Source organism: Carlito syrichta, unplaced genomic scaffold (assembly GCF_000164805.1).
Source record: "Carlito syrichta isolate Samal-C Ts95f unplaced genomic scaffold, Tarsius_syrichta-2.0.1 Scaffold231455, whole genome shotgun sequence".
NCBI classification, from domain to species: domain Eukaryota; kingdom Metazoa; phylum Chordata; class Mammalia; order Primates; family Tarsiidae; genus Carlito; species Carlito syrichta.
Genome location: NW_007175551.1, coordinates 96,476 through 117,035, shown reverse-complemented (window position 1 = coordinate 117,035; position 20,560 = coordinate 96,476). Strand labels below are relative to the sequence as shown.

At 34.5% G+C, this 20,560-nt stretch overlaps 1 protein-coding gene across 1 annotated transcript in view; it reads right to left on the bottom strand.

The window, feature by feature from the left end:
- Window positions 1–20,560, bottom strand: part of CDH9 (cadherin 9) — a 106,573-nt gene that overhangs the window by 29,312 nt on the left and 56,701 nt on the right. Inside the window, exons 2-4 of the mRNA XM_008051757.1 lie at window positions 8,428–8,722; window positions 869–988; window positions 120–287 (exon numbers count right to left, since the gene is read on the bottom strand). Of these exons, the coding sequence (XP_008049948.1) occupies window positions 120–287; window positions 869–988; window positions 8,428–8,722 (583 nt within the window). The remainder of the gene's footprint in view (window positions 1–119; window positions 288–868; window positions 989–8,427; window positions 8,723–20,560) is intronic.

Below are 20,560 nucleotides of genomic sequence, written 5' to 3'. Positions count from 1 at the left end.
AGGGGTTGTAGATTTGCCTTTTTACATAAACTAATAGTAGAACTACTAGTATGTATATTTGACTCTGTTAGTAATGTGTTTGAGAAGATTTTCAACACAGTCACTGAAATCTTCCTTACTCTGTGGAAATCGAGGAGGATTGTTGTTGACATCTGTCAGAGTGATGTTCACTGTGGTGGTTCCAGAAAGACCTCCCATCTGGCCGCCCATGTCTTTGGCCTGTATAACCACCTGGTACTGCTCTCTATTTTCTCTGCTCATGTCTGGTAATGCAGTTTTTATTATGCCTTTTAGAAAAAGTAGACAAAAGTTTTGCAATTACACCACTGAGTTTTAAATTTAGGCTATACAAGATCTATCTCACAGAAGTTAATCTTATCAAACAAATAAAATGTCAGTGTACTTAGATATTTCTTTCAATCTATAACCACCTTAAATTAATTCACAGAAAGAATTCTGCCATGAGCTATGGTTCACAAAATGGGTTTTGTTAAATCAGTCTATTTGTTCCTTTGATTTTAAAAATTAACTTCAGTCAAAAATCTTTAGACAAATACGTTTGCTTAATTTTGACAACTGTCACATTCAAGTTACGAGCATTTTCTAAGCTACATAATGTGCTGAATCTCTTTAAAATGTTGTATCTAATGTCTTAAATTTAACCCAATAAGTAATAGTTTAAAGAGATATATATTAATTCAAGTAAATTATTTAAATATTAGAAAGTTTACTGTTGCTTTTATTAAATAACAATAGGAAACATAAAAATATGAATGTATAGGTTTTAAAATATAGAAAAGTTTCTAAAATAATTATGCATCTGGCTGTATTATGTAATGAGAGCTAGGCCAAGTTTAAATGTTGTTACCTGATTCTGGGTCCACTGAAAAATACGGTTGTCCTTGCAATATGCTATAGACCACTTTGGCACTATTTCCATAGTTGGCGTCATCTGCATCTGTTGCCGTCACTTGTATAACAGATGTACCTACATGAAGCCCCGTCCCCAAACACAGATATTTAAATACTTCCAAATTTGAAAGATTCTTTCTGAAAAAAAAATATTGCTGGTAGTGTGGTGTGTTAGACCATAGTATATGTTTGAAAAGATTTGTTTAAATGATACTGCCTCAAACAAATAAACAAAACCCAATTATCTTTTACTTGTTTAGACTTAAATATTTTTTAATTTTATTGTTTGAGGTATTTAATAAAAAGTAATAAAAAATCAAAACGTATCTTTCACAAAGATGGATATAATGGACTAATTAATGCACTGTACTTTTAATCAATGGGAAGTATTTATCTTTTTCTTGAATCAGAGTCTCACACTGTCCAGAACATCCAGACTGGGAGTGCGGTGGCATGATCATGGCTCACTGCAGCCTTGACCATGCGGGGTCCGAGGATTCCTTCTCCTAAGCCTCCTGAGTAGCTGGGACTACAGGCACATGCCATCATGTCTGGCTAATGTTTTCATTTTTTGTAGCGATTAAGTGACTTTATATTCCACAGGCTGGTCCCAAAGTCCTGGGCTCAAGCAATTCTCCCACCTTGGCTTCCCAAAGTTCTGGAATTATAGGTGTTAGCCCCTGTGCCCAGCCTGAGGTATCTTATTATAATTGTTTCTAGATATTTTTTCTTCAGTAAAATGAATAATAATGTCTCAGTTTTTAGAGTGATTGTGTGTAGAACATAAAGTTTGGACATATTTTGAGGGGCAAATATTTTTAGCTGAATATAATGTACATAAAATTTTCAATTAATACATTTATTGCTAGCTAAAATACATACTTATAGATGAATCCAACATTTATAATCCTCCTGCAGCTTTTTACTCTTATAATTTGACTGTGTAATATGAATAGAATGAAAAATAAAGAAACCCTATTTTTACATAGAAATGATCAAAATACATAAAACTGACCAGTAAAATAATTGTTTGTGTATAAGATGTATCTAATTATGACAGATGTGCACCTCTCTTGAAAATATAGATAACATGATCAGATATGATCAAGTCTATTGATATTCTACATAGCATTAAATATATGTAGCATATTCATAAATATATAGATATTCTCTACAAGAAGATAAGGGAGAATGTAATTCTGTGTTACATGCAATACTGCAATCTAACACTATTGTGTTTAATTTTATATTATAAAATTTAAATTGTGATTAACTTGTTAGAAACCATCATATTTTAAATGATAAGTATGCTTTAAAGAAACTAGTTTCAGGGATAAGCATAATGAAATACACTGATAAATCTTTTTAAATTATTTGTTAACTGGATTTTTAGGAAGATTCAAGGAATGGTTCTAAAATCACCCTTAACTGAAATCTAGGAATACCCTAGGTATTCCTTTGGGTAAAATAAGTTTATGAGTCATTTTCCAGTACGTTGTCCGTAAAGTTTCAAAAATTTGATCTAGCTCTTACCTACTTTTTTTTTTTGAGTTGGAGTCTCACCCTGTCGCCCAGACTGGAGTGCAGTGGCCGCTCCCGGCCACCGCAGCCTCGACCTGCCGGGCTCCGGCGATCCTTCCGCCTCAGCCTTCCGAGTAGCCGGAATTACAGGCGTGCGCTATCACGCCCGGCTGATTTTTTTTTTTTTTGATTTATTGTAGAGATGAGGTCTCGCTGCCCAGGAGGGTCTCCAACCCGCGGGCTCAGGCAATCCACTCACCTCAGCCTCCCAAAGGCGCGGGATTACAGACTGAGCCACCGAGCCCGGCTCTTACTTTTTAAAGTTATTGAAAAGAGGGTAAATGCCATATTAGCCCCGTTACCTATTTTTATAACCCACATATATTACACTCAATAACATGTCTAATTGAATCATAGTGAATGTTTCCCAAACTTTGTGTGTATATGCTTATACAAATTTCAAAAATTAATGTTTTGCAAATGTATTTGAATACTAACACATAAATTCAGCAAGTCTTTTTTATGTTTTCTGAAAATTAATTAGCATAAAGATGAGAATTTCAGCTCTTCCTCTTGAGGCCTCTGTTTCCTCGACTGTAATGAAATTGATATATCCTGTGAGTGAATGGAAACATTACAGACTCACTCAATCTATCTTAGCTATAAAGCTTTTAGCATTTTAAAATTACCCACCCATGTACTCACTGGAAAAAAGCAAAAGTGGTACAGTGATTCCCCCTACAAGAGTTCAGAATTTCAACAAAGTGACTTTCTTATTTATATTTAATTTTTTATATCTCTGTGTGACTATATGTTAGAATAAAAATTGTTTTCACAAGATTATTGAAATATGAATTATCAAGCTTTACCAATATTCTGAAAATACAAGTAGTTAATGCCTCAATTTTATGACATTTCTAGGGTTACCCATTCCAATTTTATTTTAATGTATTATTTTAATGTTTCACAATAGGCACAGGTAAAAATAATATTATATATTTTTTTGACATTTTCAATAATATTTTTGTTGTGGAATTTTAGTTTTGATCACTTGCTCTCTATTGTATGTGCTCTTTGAACTTGTGTAAAAATAATTGAACTAAAGAAAAAAGAAGGAAGCTAATTTAAAGAAGAGAAATCAATCCCATGGTGTTGCTAAAAAAGCTAAACACATACATATAAGATACTTGTTCCACCTCTAGAGGTCATGATAATATTGAGAAATGTTTTAAACACTGATAGCATATTATTTATATGTTATTTTTAATAACGAAGTGAGAAAAAGAAACACTTAATGTTTTGAACTATAGAAAATAGTTTTGTTTTCTAGAAAAATTACTTATGCAGTCAATACTACTTAGTAATAAAATTATACAGAAAATGATGTCTATGTTTTATATTAATTTTATTTTTATACTAATTTTGTTTTTAAGACAGTATAAAAGAGAATACACTTTGATTTTTTGCATCTCTTTAAATTTTTCAAAATATAATTTTTCCTCAATCATTTAAATAAATATATTACTTTCTTATTAAATAAATACAAAAATGTGTTAGGTAAAATATAATGAAGTCCAAATGACAAATTTATGTAGAACATCTCATGACAAAGGGATGAGTATGATTTTGACGTTATTATTTTTGGAATTTATATATTTATGCATGTTTTACTTACAATAAATCTTACTTTAAATATAAAATAATAAATTTAAAAAGTTTTCTGTAATTCTTAACTTTTTCTCCCCTTAAATATACAATGTAATCAAAAGTAGTTTGTGAGTTAGATGTCTAGAAATTGAAATTATCCTTTGTTAGATGCAAGTGTTTTCCTGTGAAATGCAAAATCGTCAAGGGCAGTGGCCATGTCTAGTTTAAAACCCAGTGGGATGTCTAGCACAAAGTCATATTGAGAACTGACATTTATGGAATGCTTAATGTAAACTAAACAGTGCTTTATGGGTTTAATACTTTATCTTCATGATACACATAGGAGATAGGCCTTGGGGCACATAGAATTTCCTCATGATCACAAACCCCGTAGGTGACAGAATTGAAATTAGACCAAGAAAGTCTATTCTAAATACATTTGGTGAAGAACCTCCATTCTAAATCTTTTACCACATGGCCTAACTGTCTGGTGTTATGGGTATGATTGGATACATTACTGAATCCACACGCAGTAAACCTCTAAGAAAGGGCTCTCACTAAGACATAAGGATTGATTGAGTTATTTGTGTGATATGTAAAAACTATAGAGGGATTCTGTCAAAGTATGGGGAGAAGGATGGGATGCAGTGAGGAAAAATATTCAGTCATTGAAAGGTGTGCATCCAAAATCACCAGATATGCATGACAGGAATTTTCTTGGGGGAAGATAAATGCACAGAAATATAGGAAGTTGGAAAATTATAACCCATAGCATAATAATAAGAAATGAAAAATATAAAAAGTAGGGACCTGACACTAACATTTTAATTAAAGTAGGTCACATTTTCTTTAATTATATATCTTTATATGTCATCCAGATTACACCTTCTGATCAGAAAATGCTATAGCATTTCAGATTTCATGAGTTTATTGGAATCATTCCAATTTAACACAAAATGGGGGTAGGGAAATGCATTTGGCACTAAAAAGCCATAATGGAATTGACATAGGGAAACAGAAGCAGAGGGGAAACGAGAAGACTTAGTTAGGAATATATATATATTTAAATTTATTTCTCATAAATATGCATTTAAGAAATAAAACTGGATAGAAAAAGGAAGCAGATGAAAGAAGATTATCAGAAGATATATTGTAAAAAAGAATGAAGTAAAAAGTTACAACATCTATCTTATTCTGTTAGACTTCATTTCCTCCCAAAGCTAACACTTATAATTTTTCAACTCTTTGATTTAAATTACAATCATTGAGTCTATAATGAGAATTATATTGGCACTGAATCCCTGAGTATTACTCCATTTACAGATGTATTCTTTATTCTGTGATTATGCTTAATTTTTAGCTGTTAAAATATGGGTTACATATAACCTGAAAAATTTCCTAAATATCACTCTTTAACTTTCCTCTGTAAAATGATTTATTTTTACAAGCAAATAAAATCACAACTGCAATACTTACAATGAGTTAGTCTTTTATTTTCCTATTGATAAGGTAAGGGAGTTACAGCAAAAGAGAAACATACTTTCAAGATACAAAATATAGCTACTTTTTACATAGACAATATATGTGTGTATAATTATTGTAAAATGCAAGGTTATTATTTCCTCTTATTCTCTTATTTGGATTTACTTTGACTAAAAGAAGCATTTTATTTAAAATAATACATAAGAAAAATACTCGAAATTAATAATTTGGAAGACTTCCAATTATATTTTTTGCAGAACATGCGTCGCTACTCAGCAATAAAGGGCAATAGTAAGGCACTACATTGTCTAACTATTTCTGCATCTATTAACTTTTTAAAAACTAAGTCAGTAGTAAATTGACTCTGTGTGATTTAGTACAAGTCAGTTGAATTCTTTTGGGTTCATTTTTATTTTTTAAAAGAGGTGATTAAAGTATAGCATGTTTTCACGTGCATACTGCATATAATAATGTGTTCATTTATATTTTTGAAATAGAAGCACATACAAAGTTTATAAATAGACCAAGGAGGCAGTAGTTAATGCACTGATGCTAGTAATAATAATGAAGAATAATAATTGTCTTCTGCAAATAGAATCAAGATTGATCTGTATGTTTAAATCTCTATTTTTTTAGTTCCAAAAGCTGTAGCCAGAGCCACACAGTTATCTGCTAAACACTTTTCTCAGGTTTGTGGACATTCTAGACTGGAGATAATGCAACTGGCAATGGCTCAAATTCTTATTTTTTGTGGTCTACATTAATGAGAAGTGGTATTTCCTATATTTTAAAACATATAAATAAAATGTAGATTGCATTACACAAATAATTTATGTAGAAGATAATTATTTTATGCATAAACTTGGTATATTGTTTAATTTATTATAAGTGATTGAACTTATGACAGTTCTCTTAAAAATAATATAAAAAAGTATTTAGCATAGTTCTGCTACTGTTGCATTCTCAATAAATACTAATATAACCTAGATTATACTAGCATTCTATATGAAAAAACAATACATCTGAAGTAAACAGTTTATAAATAGAGTAAGATAAAATAGTCCATTTGGTATCACAAAATCATATGGGAAGAAATACAGCTTATTTGAGTTTAAATATTAATAGTCTGTGATAGATAAATGTTCTTTTTTAAAAAATGAAGTACAGTTTAAAAAGTTTAAAGTGTATTCAAATTTAAATCAAATATTATAAAACTTTACTATATTCAAATATTTATATCATATTAATTATGCTTTTTACTTTTCTAGATATATGAATTTTTTCTGAGGAAGGATGAGTGAAAGCTTTTGGATTGTCAGGTGTCACATATTCTGCAAAATAACATACACTGAAGAAATGCAATAATGTTTTACAAAAGTGAAATATGTTAACTGGAAAAACAAATTAATTGAATTTTAAATAATCATCATTAGGAAGTTGATAAGAAGAGTATTCTTTTAGATGTGACTTCATCTCAAATATAAACCCATAAAGTGACCATGGTGTGTGTCTAAATTGGCTTACTGGTAGACCTATATAGATAAAGCCCCTACTTTCCATGCAACTGTACCAGGCTAACAATAGATATTAAAAATATGAAAGAAAAAGTAGCCACTCATGTTATATTCTAGGTCTTTATAATTTCACAGGACTCCTGTCTAATTTAATAAATCCCTTTTATAATGTTGTAGTGACTACCTGGAAGGGTAAATGGAACTGCAATTTCCTCAGACAATTATTTCATTTGGGATTAGAACAAATTATTTATAAACTCTTTATTCTTGATGCTAGATAGCACACATAGTTAAGAAAGATTTTACATCAAACATTCAGTATAAGTGAATATGTTTGCTTCTTTCTATATAGAAAATATTTTAGACTAAACAAGTTATAACAATGTCAAAATTATATATTTAAAACTGATTTTGAAACAGTATTCAACTAAATTGTATCAGTTTGGGAAATTACATATTTTAGATATAGTAAGTATATATCACTGTTTATTTCACTATAAACACTTTTATTTTTTCTTGCATTTAGATAATTATATCACTGTTTTTCAAGAAATATTTTATGATTTAAGGGACAGATCTTATCTTAGCAAACAAAAACTTTTCAAATTAATGGAATTAAATATAGTCACATATACAGATCAAAACTTTGCATAACAACAAGTAATTAAAATTGTGGGCGGACTTAAAACGGAAACAATGGTTTTCAGTTTGCATGAAAAACTAACATTCAGTACTGAAATGTGCACCAAAATAACATGAAAAGACTTGGAATTTTGTCATGATGCTACCAAGTTATTTGATCTTAATTCCACTGCTTAATCTTTCTGAGTCCTGAGTTCCTAATTAACAGAATGGGGATTTAAAGTTCTGTTTCTCATGCCTACCACATAAGCTTTTTTTAATGATCAAATGAGACAATACTTCAGAAGAAATTTGTCAAATGCAAACATTGGTTATTATTACTCAAAATGCAAGCAAAATTGTTCAAAACTGCTTACACTATCTATTATTCCTTTCATTTGAGGCAGAAATACACTCTACTTGGTTGTCATATGAATGTCAATTGAGTAGAGTTGAAGGTGTTTATTAAAATACAGTGAAATAACTGTTCTCCATAATCCTCTTGATATAAGTTTCAATATAACAAGAAACATTAAGGTATTTAGACTTGGCAATAATTTGAAGAGTTAGTTTGCACTAAATAGTAGTTTCCAGATATAGCTCTAAATAGTAGTTTCCAGTTATAGCTCTCATTTTGAAAGAGGCCACAAATCATAATCAGATGCCCATAATAATTACCTCAGCAAACAAATACATAGAAATTAGTTTACCTGGATTAATATATACCTACCGACTCCAGACATTTCAGGAACACTGGCAGTGTATAAGTCTTTTGTAAATTTTGGTTCATTGTCATTGATATCATGGATTTTAATGATAAATTCTGATTCCGGTTCCACCTGCCGCCCAGTCTTTCTGTCTATAGCCTTGGCACGAAGAATGTACAAAGATTTTTCTTCTCTGTCTAGTTTCTTTGCAGCATGAATGTCTCCTGTATTTTCATCTATAACGAACAGACTGCCAGCCCCGTCTCCTGTTAATATGTATTTTAAATTTCCGTCTCCTTTATCTTGGTCAGTGTGAAGCTTCAGAGAGGTAGAAAAAAGAGTTCTATAAATGTATGCACTATCATGATGGAAAAAATAATTTTGGCACATATCATAATGTCACTATAGTGATAATCATAATGGTTATCTTAATTGTCACTGGAGGAAAAATGGATATATCAGTTCTTCTCATATTCAAAATTTTTAACAGTTGTTTTTAAACATCATAAGTACTAGATGTAAAAATAATATAATGATTTAATATGTATCTTCATTACAGTATTTCAAAGATATTTATAAATAAAATGTTGCCAATGTTTAAGCCTCTAGTAAATTTTAAAAATCCACTAATCTAGATCTTGAGTGTCAAATGTTAACTTTAAAATCACTAAACTCAAAAATATGACATGAAGAATTTCTGAACTTGTTACAATGATACGTTTAGAATGAATACTTTAATTTTTAACTGATTTTATCCTCCTTTAGTACAGTAGTCCTTTTTTAACATCAGGGCAAGCATTCCAGAACCCTCAGTGGAAGTCTAAAACCTTGAATAGTTCCGAACTCTATATACACTATATTTTTTCCTATATACATTCCTCTGATAAAGTTTATTTATAGATTAGTAACAATGAGAGATTAACAACAATATTTAATGATAAAATGGAGCAATTATAACAATATGCTGTAATAACAGTTATTTAAATATGGTATCTCTCTCAAAATACATTTTTATTAGGCATGATGGGGAACTGAAACAGGCAGAAAGTGAAAACAAGGATAAAGGGGGAATTAATGTATAACATTTTTTATAGAAGCACAGGTTTTGTATTCAGAGAGACCAATCATAGAAAGAGAGAGAGAATTTTCTTTAGTGAGAAACCAGGATTTATTGAGAGGACAGAGAAGCTCCCACAGTAGGAGGGGACCCGCTTACCATGAGAGAGAATTTTAATCTTTCATTTTCTATATTACTTTAGGAAAGTACTTTTCAACTACAATGTTCTCATTTTTGGACAATGACATATTTTATGGACATTTTACATTTCAAGTGATGTAAAACACACAGCTTTTCCTCTGGCCATATAAATCTTAAGAAAAAAATTAGAACATTTATCATAAATTTTCTTCCTTTAGTTGATACATTTCCATCTGTAAATATAACTTCTTAATGTAGAATGCTAATCATTGAGTATTTAAAAACAAATAAATCATGTAATCACAAAAATTTTGCATTGAAAAAATCTTAGTTTATGCAATGCTAACACTATTGGAAATTGTAGTCTCTTTTTTATTTTAATAAGCAATCATTGTATATACTATAAAATTATAGAGTACAATATGATGTAGTTTTTTTTTTTTTTTTTTGAGTTGCACTCTCACTCTGTCGCCCAGACTGGAGTGCAGTGGCCGCTGCCAGCCACCGCAGCCTCGCCTGCTGGGCTCCAGCGATCCGTCCGCCTCAGCCTTCCAAGTAGCCGGAATTATAGGCATGTGCTACCACGCCCGGCTGATTTTTTGATTTATTGTGGAGATGAGGTCTTGCTGCCCAGGCGGGTCTCGAACCCGTGGGCTCAGGCAATCCACTCACCTCAGCCTCCAAAGGTGCGGTATTACAGGCTGAGTCACCGAGCCCGGCTACAATATGATGTTTTGACATATGTGTACATTGTGGGATGATTAACTCAAACTAGTTGACATATCTATCACCTCAGATACTTACCATTTTTTGTAGTGAAAACATTGGAAGGAGGATGAGTGGAAGCAGGAGATGTTGATCAAAGGGTACAAAATTTCAGTTATTTAGGAGAAATAAGCCTTAGTGAACTACTGAGCAGCATGGTGACTTTAATAAATGATGACGCACTGCATCTTTCAAGGTTACCAAAAGAGGAAATTTTAAATGAAAATGGAGTTTTAACTAGCCTCTCCATGCCATGCTGTCTTACATCATATTTTTCACAATTCCCATTAGATGTGAGCCTCAGCTATTCGGTGTCCCACTCCGTCTCTGAATAATTTGATTATTCAAATACTTTTTTTTATGGTAGTCAAAACAAGTAGCACGAACTTCATATTTTACTCCTCCTTTGCTTTTAAGCCCGAAATCAAAATAATCATTATATGTAGCCTCTCCGTCCCTGAAACATCTTCTCTTCCCATCTATCTTTACCTCTGTGCCTGCTGTCTTGGTTGCGTCCTTCTTCACATTTTATCTGGACCACTGCAGCAATCTCCTAATCATGCTGTATTCACTCCTTCTCTATGCCAATTTTCTACACTAAAGAGAGTAATTTTTCTATATTACAATTCTGATCACATTACTACCTAGCTTAAACAATTTCAAAAAGGCACAATGTTTAAGAATATAAACCTAATGTCATACAGACCAGAGTTACTGTCATGCACTACTCTGTCGCCCAGGCTGGAGTGCAGTGGCATTTTCACAGCCACCGCAGCCTCGACCTGCTGGGCTCAGGCAATCTTTCTGCATCAGCCTTTCAAGTAGCTGAAACTACAGATGCCTGCCACCATTCCCAGTTAATTTTTTATGATTTATTGTAGAGACGAGGTCTCACCAAGTTGCCCAGGCCAGTCCTCTCACCTCGGCTTCCCAAAGTGCTGAGATTACAGGCTGAGCCACCGCGCCCAGCCTCATGCCAATTTCTGTTACAGTGTCCCCAATGTTTTGTTTGTAAATCTAAACCCTTTCTATTGGAAGAAGATGTTACTTTTATTGTAAGTGCTAAATTAAATCCCGATTTATATATCCTTAGTAGTTGGGCTCTTCATTCCGGATGCATCTCTGTCTCTTTTCCCCCGGCTATACATTCTGTACATATTAGTTATTTTGTTTTTATTTTTTATGCCTCAGAAGTTCTGTTCTAGCTTTCACACTTGATGTTTGCATCTGTTTCTCTTACTTTATAACACCTTTCTCCTTTCTTGGATCTTCTCCTAACTGAATATTTGTCATATCTCATTTTAAAATTTTCTCCTTAGAGATACCTTCCCTGACTCCCTAGATTTGCATGGATGAATGTGCTCTGTAATTACATAGCCCACTTCATGTTCCATTGTGATACTCATCACACTTGTAACTGTGAACTGTGCTGACTAAATGGTAAAACACATAAAGGAACATATATATTCAGAGATCAAATGATTCTCTCTAACAGTATATTTTCATATATATATATATATATATATATATATATATATATATATGTTTATCCATCATTGATTATCAGAAAAATCAGACCATAAATAAAATAAAACTTGCCTTTTTAACCTAGGTTACATCTTAAAAATCATTATATGTCAGTAATATTTTTTCTATCTTTCCTTTTTTTCAAGGAAATGGGGTCTCATTGTGTTGCCCAGGCTGGTCTCAAACTCCTGGGCTCAAGCAATCCTCTAACCTCAGCCTCCCGAAGTACTGGGGTTACAGTCATGAGCCACCATTCCTGGCTTCAATAATACTTTTGTTGACTATCTTTTTCAAGTATATATAGATGATGTATAAGTAATATTTTTGTACATATAACTTTGCATTGCTGATCATTTTATTCTGCGAGGATAAACATTTTTAAAAAGTACTTTTGGCTGGGCACAGTGGCTCAAGTCTGTAATCCCAGCACTTTGGGAGGTCAAGGTGAGAGGATTGTCTGAGTCCATGAGTTCAAGACCAGTCTGGGCAACATGGCAAGATCTCATCTCTACAATAAATCAAAAAAGTAGCTGGACATGGTAGTATGTGCCTGTAGTTCCAGCTACTTGGAAGACTGTGGCAGAAGATCACCTGAGCCAAGCAGGTGGATATTGGGGTGGTCATGAGCATGCCACTGCACTCCAGTCTGGGTAATGAAGTGAGACTTCAACTCAAAAAACCCAAAAAAAACAAAAGCCAAAAAAGATACTTTTAATTAAAGGAAATAATTAGCAGAGGATAAAATAGATGAGTAGATAGAGAATAATGTGTATTAAAAGCACTGTTAATTTGGCAAAAATTACTGAAACAACTAAAAAGTTTACTTTAATGCTTTGGTTAATATAACAAATATACAATAAAATTATCTGCACCCATTACAATTATGGTCTACATATATATTATTCAATGTAAATCATGTATTAAACAATATACCTTTAAGTAAAATATTCATTTTAAAATGCAGTGTATAGAGTATAATTATATCTTTTATATCATCATTTTCCATAAAATATTCTCAACAGATGCATATATTGATAATAGTTGTCAATTCGTTTTTTTAAAATTTTTATTTTTAAGTTATATGTTTTACGAATATTAGGAATAAATGTGTATTCATTTCTCAAAACACATAAAAACAAATAAAAGGGATCAGAAATAACATATGAAAGATATTAGTTATTCTTTCATGACTTGTATTTACTGTTTTTTTGTTTTGTTTTGTTTTGAGTTGGAGTCTCACTCCATTACCCAGTCTAGAGTGCAGGGGCACGCTCATGGCCCCCACAGCCTCGACCTGCTGGGCTCAGGTGATCTTTCTGCCCCAGCCTTCCAAGTAACTGGAATTACAGGCATGCACCACCATGCCTGACTACTTTTTTGATTTATTGTAGTTGCCCAGGCTGGTCTTGAACCCATGGTCTGAAGGCAACTCTCTCACCTCGGCCTCCCAAAGTGCTGGGATTATAGGCATGAGTCACCGTACCTGACCCACTTTACTGTTTTCATATTTATAGGCTCAAAAAAAGAAACAAGAGATTTGTCAATTGTCAAATGTATTTTCAGATCTAGACAGCAGAAATCTAGGGGTGATGTTACAATGTACTGAAAACTATGCAACAGTCAATATTGGAGGGATGGCAAAAACTGAATATATATATATCAGGAAGCACTAATGAATTCTTATCTTATGAAAATTGTTAATAAATAGTCAAAATAAATAACAAAAATAACTGGACAATTAAAATATTGTTGCTGGAAACTTTATGTACATACACACAAGTAAAAATTAGTTTTAAATTTTTATCTCTCCTCATTATTTCCCTAAGTGTTTAACACACTTGTAATCATATTTTACATCTTTTTGGATTTAAGTATTTAATTTAATATTTTACTATGATATATTAAAATCTGGAGGAAACTGAATCTGTAACTCTTATACTAAATTGGATAATATTCTACATCCCACTTAGATTGAACATTCAAATACCTATAAAAATAATTCACTTTTCAAATATTTTATCTTCAAAAAATTTAGGACTCTGAAAAAAATATATAGTCAAACAGGCTAGTTATCTTAGTCACTATATCTTTTTTAATGGTTTTATTATCATTAAAATATTTCAAGAAAAATTGAGCATTCGTAATGTCTAAAAAGAAACATAAAAATTTATGGAATTATGGGATATTTAAGTATTTTGTTTAAAAATATTTAATTTTGGTTATTTAATAAAATATTTCCAACAAAATATTATTTTAGTTGTTCAAATATTGATATCACAATAATTTTAGTATGTTATTCTATAACCATCTGCTCTAATTCCTTTCACAGGAATTGGTCCCCACTTTGCCTGGAATTTTTCAATTTCTTTTTTTTTTTTTTTTTTGAGTTGGAGTCTCACTCTGTCACCCAGACTGGAGTGCAGGGCCGCTCCCGACCACCGCAGCCTTGACCTGCTGGGCTCCGGCGACCCTTACGCTTCAGCCTTAAAATGTAACTGGAACTACAGGCGCGCGCTACCACGCCCGTCTATTTTCTCTATTAAATACACCGTTTCACACATATTAGAAGAGTGTCTTCTGATGAACAATTTTATTTTAAGATTGCATCTTCCCAGTGGCTATTGTCTGGCACAATCTGCCAAAAAAAAAAAAAGTATTATCTTTTTTTGAGTCAGAGTCTCACTCCTTCACCCAGGCTGGAGTGCAGTGGCATGCTCACGGCCACCCCAGCGTTGACCTGCTGGGCTTCCACGTGATCCTTTGCCTCATCCTTCCAAGGAGCCAGAACTACAGGCACGCACTACCATGCCCGACTAATTTTTGATTTATTGTAGAGGAGAGGTCTCCCCAAGTTGCCTGGGCTGGTCTTGAACCCATGGGCTCAGGCAATCCACCCACCTTGGCTTCCCAAAGTGCTGGGATTACAGGCTGAGCCACCGAGCCCGACCCCAAGTACTATCTTAAAACATCAAATCTGCCAGGCTGGGTGACTCTAGGAGGCCGAGGCGAATGGATTGCCTAAGCCCGCTGGTTCGAGACCCACCCAGGCAACTTGGGAAGACTTCATCTCTACAATAAATCAAAAATTAGCCAGCCAGGTAGCGCGCGCCTGTAGTTTCCACTATTTGGAAGGCTGAGACAGAAGGATTGCTGGAGCCCAGCGGGTCAAGGCTGTGGTGGTCGGGAGCGGCCACTGCACTCCAGTCTGGGCTACGGAGTAGGACGCTGACTCACAGGGAAAAAAAAAAAAAATCAAATTGCTGTGTTGTATACATTATTAATTTTGAATACATTTAGACTCTATAGAAATCAAAAGTAAAGCCTATTATATAGTAACGAAGAAAAAAATAAGTGTCTTACACATGATCCAAATGTTCAAATTTGTTATGGTACCAAAGACACAAAATGAAGTGTAATTCCTATAAATATTGCTTTTGTATTATCAAGTAAAGTTCACATAAAATGCTTTAAGAAATACAAGTAGCAAAACACGTTTTTTTCTTTTTTCAGTTTGATTCAATAAGGCATCTAGTCCTTCTTCTCTGAAAATAACTTATCTGACTATGCTAAACCTGAATAAATACATGGAAAGTACAATGAATCTTAGACTAACTTTTTGAAATACTATTCTTTGCCAATAGTATCATTTTAGTTTCATCTTGCTACAGATTTTCAGCCTGTAATCTCGCGCTTTGGGAGGCTGAGGTGAGTGGATTGCCTGAGCCCGCGGGTTCGAGACCTGCCTGGGCAACTTGATGAGACCTCATCTCTACAATAAATCAAAAAAAATTAGCCGGGGGTGGTAGCGCACGCCTGTAGTTCCAGCTACTTGGAAGTCTGAGGCGGAAGGATCGCCGGAGCCCAGCAGGTCAAGGCTGCGGTGACTGGGAGCAGCCCTGCACTCCAGTCTGGGTGACAAAGTGAGACTCCAACTCAAAAAAAAAAAAAAAAAGAAATTGAAAAATTCCAGGCAAAGTGGGGACCAAAGCGAGGCTCAAACTTTATCTGTATGATGACCACTTGTATATCTAATCCCAAATTATACTCCACATCTTTAAAATAAAAAAAAATTAAAAACAAAAAAGAAATGTGAAAAATTAAACATATACGTACTGAGTTAAGAAAAATTTTAAAATGTATTTGTGATGGTTAATTTTATGTGTCCACTTGATGGATCAATGGTGTAGCATGTTTGTGAGGGTGATTCTGGATTAGAACTACATTTAAATCAGTAGACTGAGCAAAAGAGTGTGCCCTTTCAATGTGGGTGGCGGTGACCAATCCTTTGAAGGTAATACACCGTCTATTCTTCATAGACATCCACTCTGCGTTTGGAAAGTGATTCTTGACATCCTACTGGACCTTAAAAATGAACGTTTTAACCATGGCCTACCCATTTACTTTGTGACCTGAGCTCCACATTTAGTATTGAATGTGATCTGACTCACCAAACGATAAAGTATGAACAGCAGCACTTCATTTATTATCTAATGGAAGTTATAGATAGGTAATATGACCTGGGCAGGATCTGAAGGCACAAATAACTTACACAAAAATGTGGTACAAATGCCCGTGATTCTCACTCAAGTTACACTGTCATCTTACTCTCAGACTGCACTTGTGGCCTCATGGGGGAGTCCCTATGATCAATTTACAGAGGAAAAGAAGGTCTAGGCCTATTTCGCAGATGGTTTGGCACAATATGTAAGCACCAACCGAAAGTGGTCAGTTGCAGTTTTATAGTCCCTTTCTGCAACATCCATGATGGACAGTGGGGAAAAAAACAAACAAACAAAAAAAGGAAACAAAAAAAATTTTAGTGGGCAGAATTTTGAGGAGTGTACCTGGTTGTTCACTTTGCTTGGAAGAAGTAATGCCACATGCACAATTATATATCAATCTATGGGTTGTGGCTAACGGTTTGGCTGCATGATTTGGAAGGAAGGTGATTGAAAAGTTGGTAATACTAAAACTTAAGGAAGAGGTATGTGGCAGATCTATCTGAATGGACAAAAAAATTGCAAGTATTTGTTTTCCATGTGCATGCTCATCAAAGAGTGACCTCAGCAGCCTAGGAACTTAATAACCAAGTGGATAGGATGACCTGTCCATGGATGCCAGTCAGCCTCTTTCCTCAGCTACCTCTGTCATCACCCAAAACATCCATAAGCAAAGTGCCCATGGTGGCAGGGATGCAGGCTACCCTTAGCTCAGCCTGGACTTCCATTCACCAAAGCCAATTCACCTACTGCTGAATGCTTAGTCTGCCAGCAACAAAAACCAATACTGAGCCTCTGATCATCATCTCCTAGGTGATCAGTCAGCAGCAACCTGGTGGCAGGTTTTCATTATGGAAGTCTTCCATTATGGAAGGGGCAATGTTTTGTCCTTACTGCAATATGTACTTACTCTGGATACAGGTTTACCTTCCCTAAATGCAATGCTTCTTCCAAAACTATTATCCTTAGACTTCTAGAATGTCTTATAGTATTCTGTGCAGCATTGCATCTGATCAAGAAGTTCACTTCACAGCAAAGGAAGTGCAGAAATGGGCCCATACTCATAAAGGTTACTGATCCTATCAGGTTCCTCATCATCTCAAAGAAGCTGGTTTAATGGAACAATGAAATGCCTGTTTAAGACTCAATTATTTTGCCAGCTAGTTGGAAATACATTGCAGAGCTGGGGTAAGGTTCCCTAGAAAGCTGTATATGCTTTGAATTAATGTACCATATAAGGTGCCTTTTTCCTGTAGTGAGGATTCACGGGTCTGGGAATCAAGGTCTGGGAGTGAGAGTGGCATCACACATTTATTACCTGTCATGACATACTAAAACATTTTTTGCTGCTTGTTTTTACAACTTTATGCTCTACTAGTTTAGAATGCTTGCTTTCCAAGGAAGGAAAGCTTCCATCAGGGGACACAACAATAATCTTGTTGAACTGGAAATTAAGAATGCTGCTCAACCACTTTGGAGTCTTCATGCATCTGAATCAACAGGCAAAGAAGAGTTACAGTGCTGACCTGAATGATTGATCTCAACTGCCAAGGGGAAATTGGTCTGCTACACCACCATGGAGGTAAAGAAGTATAGGTCTGGAGTACAGAATGTCCCTGAGGGCATCTAGGTCAATGGAAAATAATAACCCAATCCAGGAGACTACTAATCAAAAATTTTCAGGAATTAAGGTCTGGATCATACCACCAGGTAAAGAGCCATGACCCATGAAAGTGCTTAAAGAATACAAAGAAAATATGTAATAGATACCAGTTGCGACCATGTTATAACTATCAGCTATGATCACATGACCAATTACAAGGAAACAAGGACATCATCACAATAAATATTTCCTTTTTTTATCATAAATATGTATGTGTATTTCACTATCTTTGTTTTCTTCAATCTCTTATTCCTTTATCATATAACATCAACATACTGACTTTATATCATACTATTTAATTTTTACTAAGTGATAAGATAACAAAGAGAAAAGTAAATAGTATTCAAGGACTTTACCTCCTCTTCTGGAGAAGGGCTTAGTGTGTTTTCATTGTATGCAGGACAGTTGTATCATGTAAGGTGAAATTATGAACTTTTTACTGTTTTTTAATTTTTTTTGGAGACCATATATGGTTTAAGGATATGCATAGGTGCCAAGTTGATAAGGGTGGATTTGTGATGGTTAATTGCACATCAACTTGACAGGGCCATAGAGTGTCCATATATCTGCATAAACATTATTCTGGATATGTCTGTGAAGGTGTTTCTAGAAGAGAGTAGCATTTGAATTAGTTGACTTAATAAAGTGGATTATACATCTCAATGATTATAGTCTTCATTCAATCCCATGAAGGCCTAGTTACAAAATAAAAAGCTAGGTAAGGCAGAATTTACTCTCTCTGCCTGACTGTCTGTAAGTGATTACATGGGTCTTCTCCTGCCTTTGGACTCAGATTCAACCTGGAACTCATAACCATTTACTTTTAGTTTCTCAGAACTTTGAACTCAGAAACCATACCATACCATAGTTCTCCCGAGTCTTCAGCTTGGCATCTGCAGGTCTTGGGACTGTCTACCCTCTACAATCATGTAAGCTGATTTCTTATAATAAATTTACCTATATTTTCTGTTTACCTGGAGAACCCAGATTAATACAACATCTGTGAAAGGGCTTAGTCTTTTTGCCTCAGCATAACCATTAGAAAGCGTTCAGACATTCTACTGCAGGACAAAAAGTAGCCTGTTCCATCCCATCCCCACCTCAGCAAATCTCCTTCAGATGCAAGACCAGGATAGCCCAACCATTCACGGTTTAGCATAATAATCTCTAGTAAACTTTTAGGTTCCTTGTCAAAGCCAAAGATCAAAGATCACCCTTTGGCTGGCCAAGGTCATAAGAATTTGTGAGTTGCAAATGTCTACGTTTGTGAATAGCAAATGTCCTCCTTCACCCCCCAGAGGGTTAACCCAATCAGCCCTTTGTGACCTACATGACACAGATAAGCCCCACCTTGGTTTGCCTACCCCTTCATGATGATGTGGAAGCAGACCACCACCCAATCACCATAATGATCTTCCCTCTTCAAGGGGGATGGTTAAAAGGACTCAACCACAAGCAGCCAGCGGCCATTGCCTTGCTAGACTCTGGTGTGCCAAGTGCTCTTTGAGCTATGGCTGTCTCCATGCTTCCTGGCTTTGGCCCCTTCCCCCGCCTTGGGGGAGATATTGGGAGCCAGTCTTGGAGGCCCACCTGATTGACAGGGTCCGGGTGGGCCGAAGCCCCCGGGCCGCAGGGCGAGCCCGGGAAGCTGAGGCCCTTCTGTCTTCCACCTTTGCTGTTTGATATGGCTCAAGAAATTCTGTGCAGTCGTGGAAGAAGAAAATGGCATGTTTATGCGAAGTACTCACACCTAACCTGAGAATGTCATGGTTCATTTTCCCATTTTCCCACTATGCCGCTTGGTCTTTTCTAACATATGCAAGGGTTAAACTCTGAAGCACATCAAGAATACTTTCTTTCACTTGGTTATAAGTTACTAGATATTGCTTGAATAAAAAGATATTAGTATATTCACTCCTTATTTGATTTAGAATTATGCAGTTTAGTGTTTAAGACATAAGGTTTTTTAGAAGTACAAGTTTATGGTAAGTTCATTATGAGCTCATTATAAGTTCTAACACTTATCTAGGAGTTATGTAGGTGATTTACAACACTGTCTTCACAGACTTAGGATAAAGATTAATCGTTAAAGTTTTTACTTAATTCTATAGTTAAATTTTAAGTAAACATTTATAGAGTGGGTTTTCACTGAATTCATGATATACTAATTAGATACTTTTATGATAATTAACTAAATACAGAAAGCAACCTTGGGGGCCTGGGAAATGTCATTAAAAGCTTCTTTTGAGTTTTCTTTAGAAATAAACACTGCAGGATAAGAGAAAAGTAACAAAGACACCTGGACAAGAAAGGCGATTACAAAAACTTTGAAGGTCGTAAAAGCCTAAAAAAGAAGAACTGCTACATGAAGGACCGTGCACCTGGGAACTTTCTTGAAGCACTTCAAGGACTGTAATTTGGGACTCTTTTGAAGAGAGTTCCTGGCAGTGCTATTCTTGACATGATAATTGTTTTATCCATGTATTAATCATAACTGGTAAATG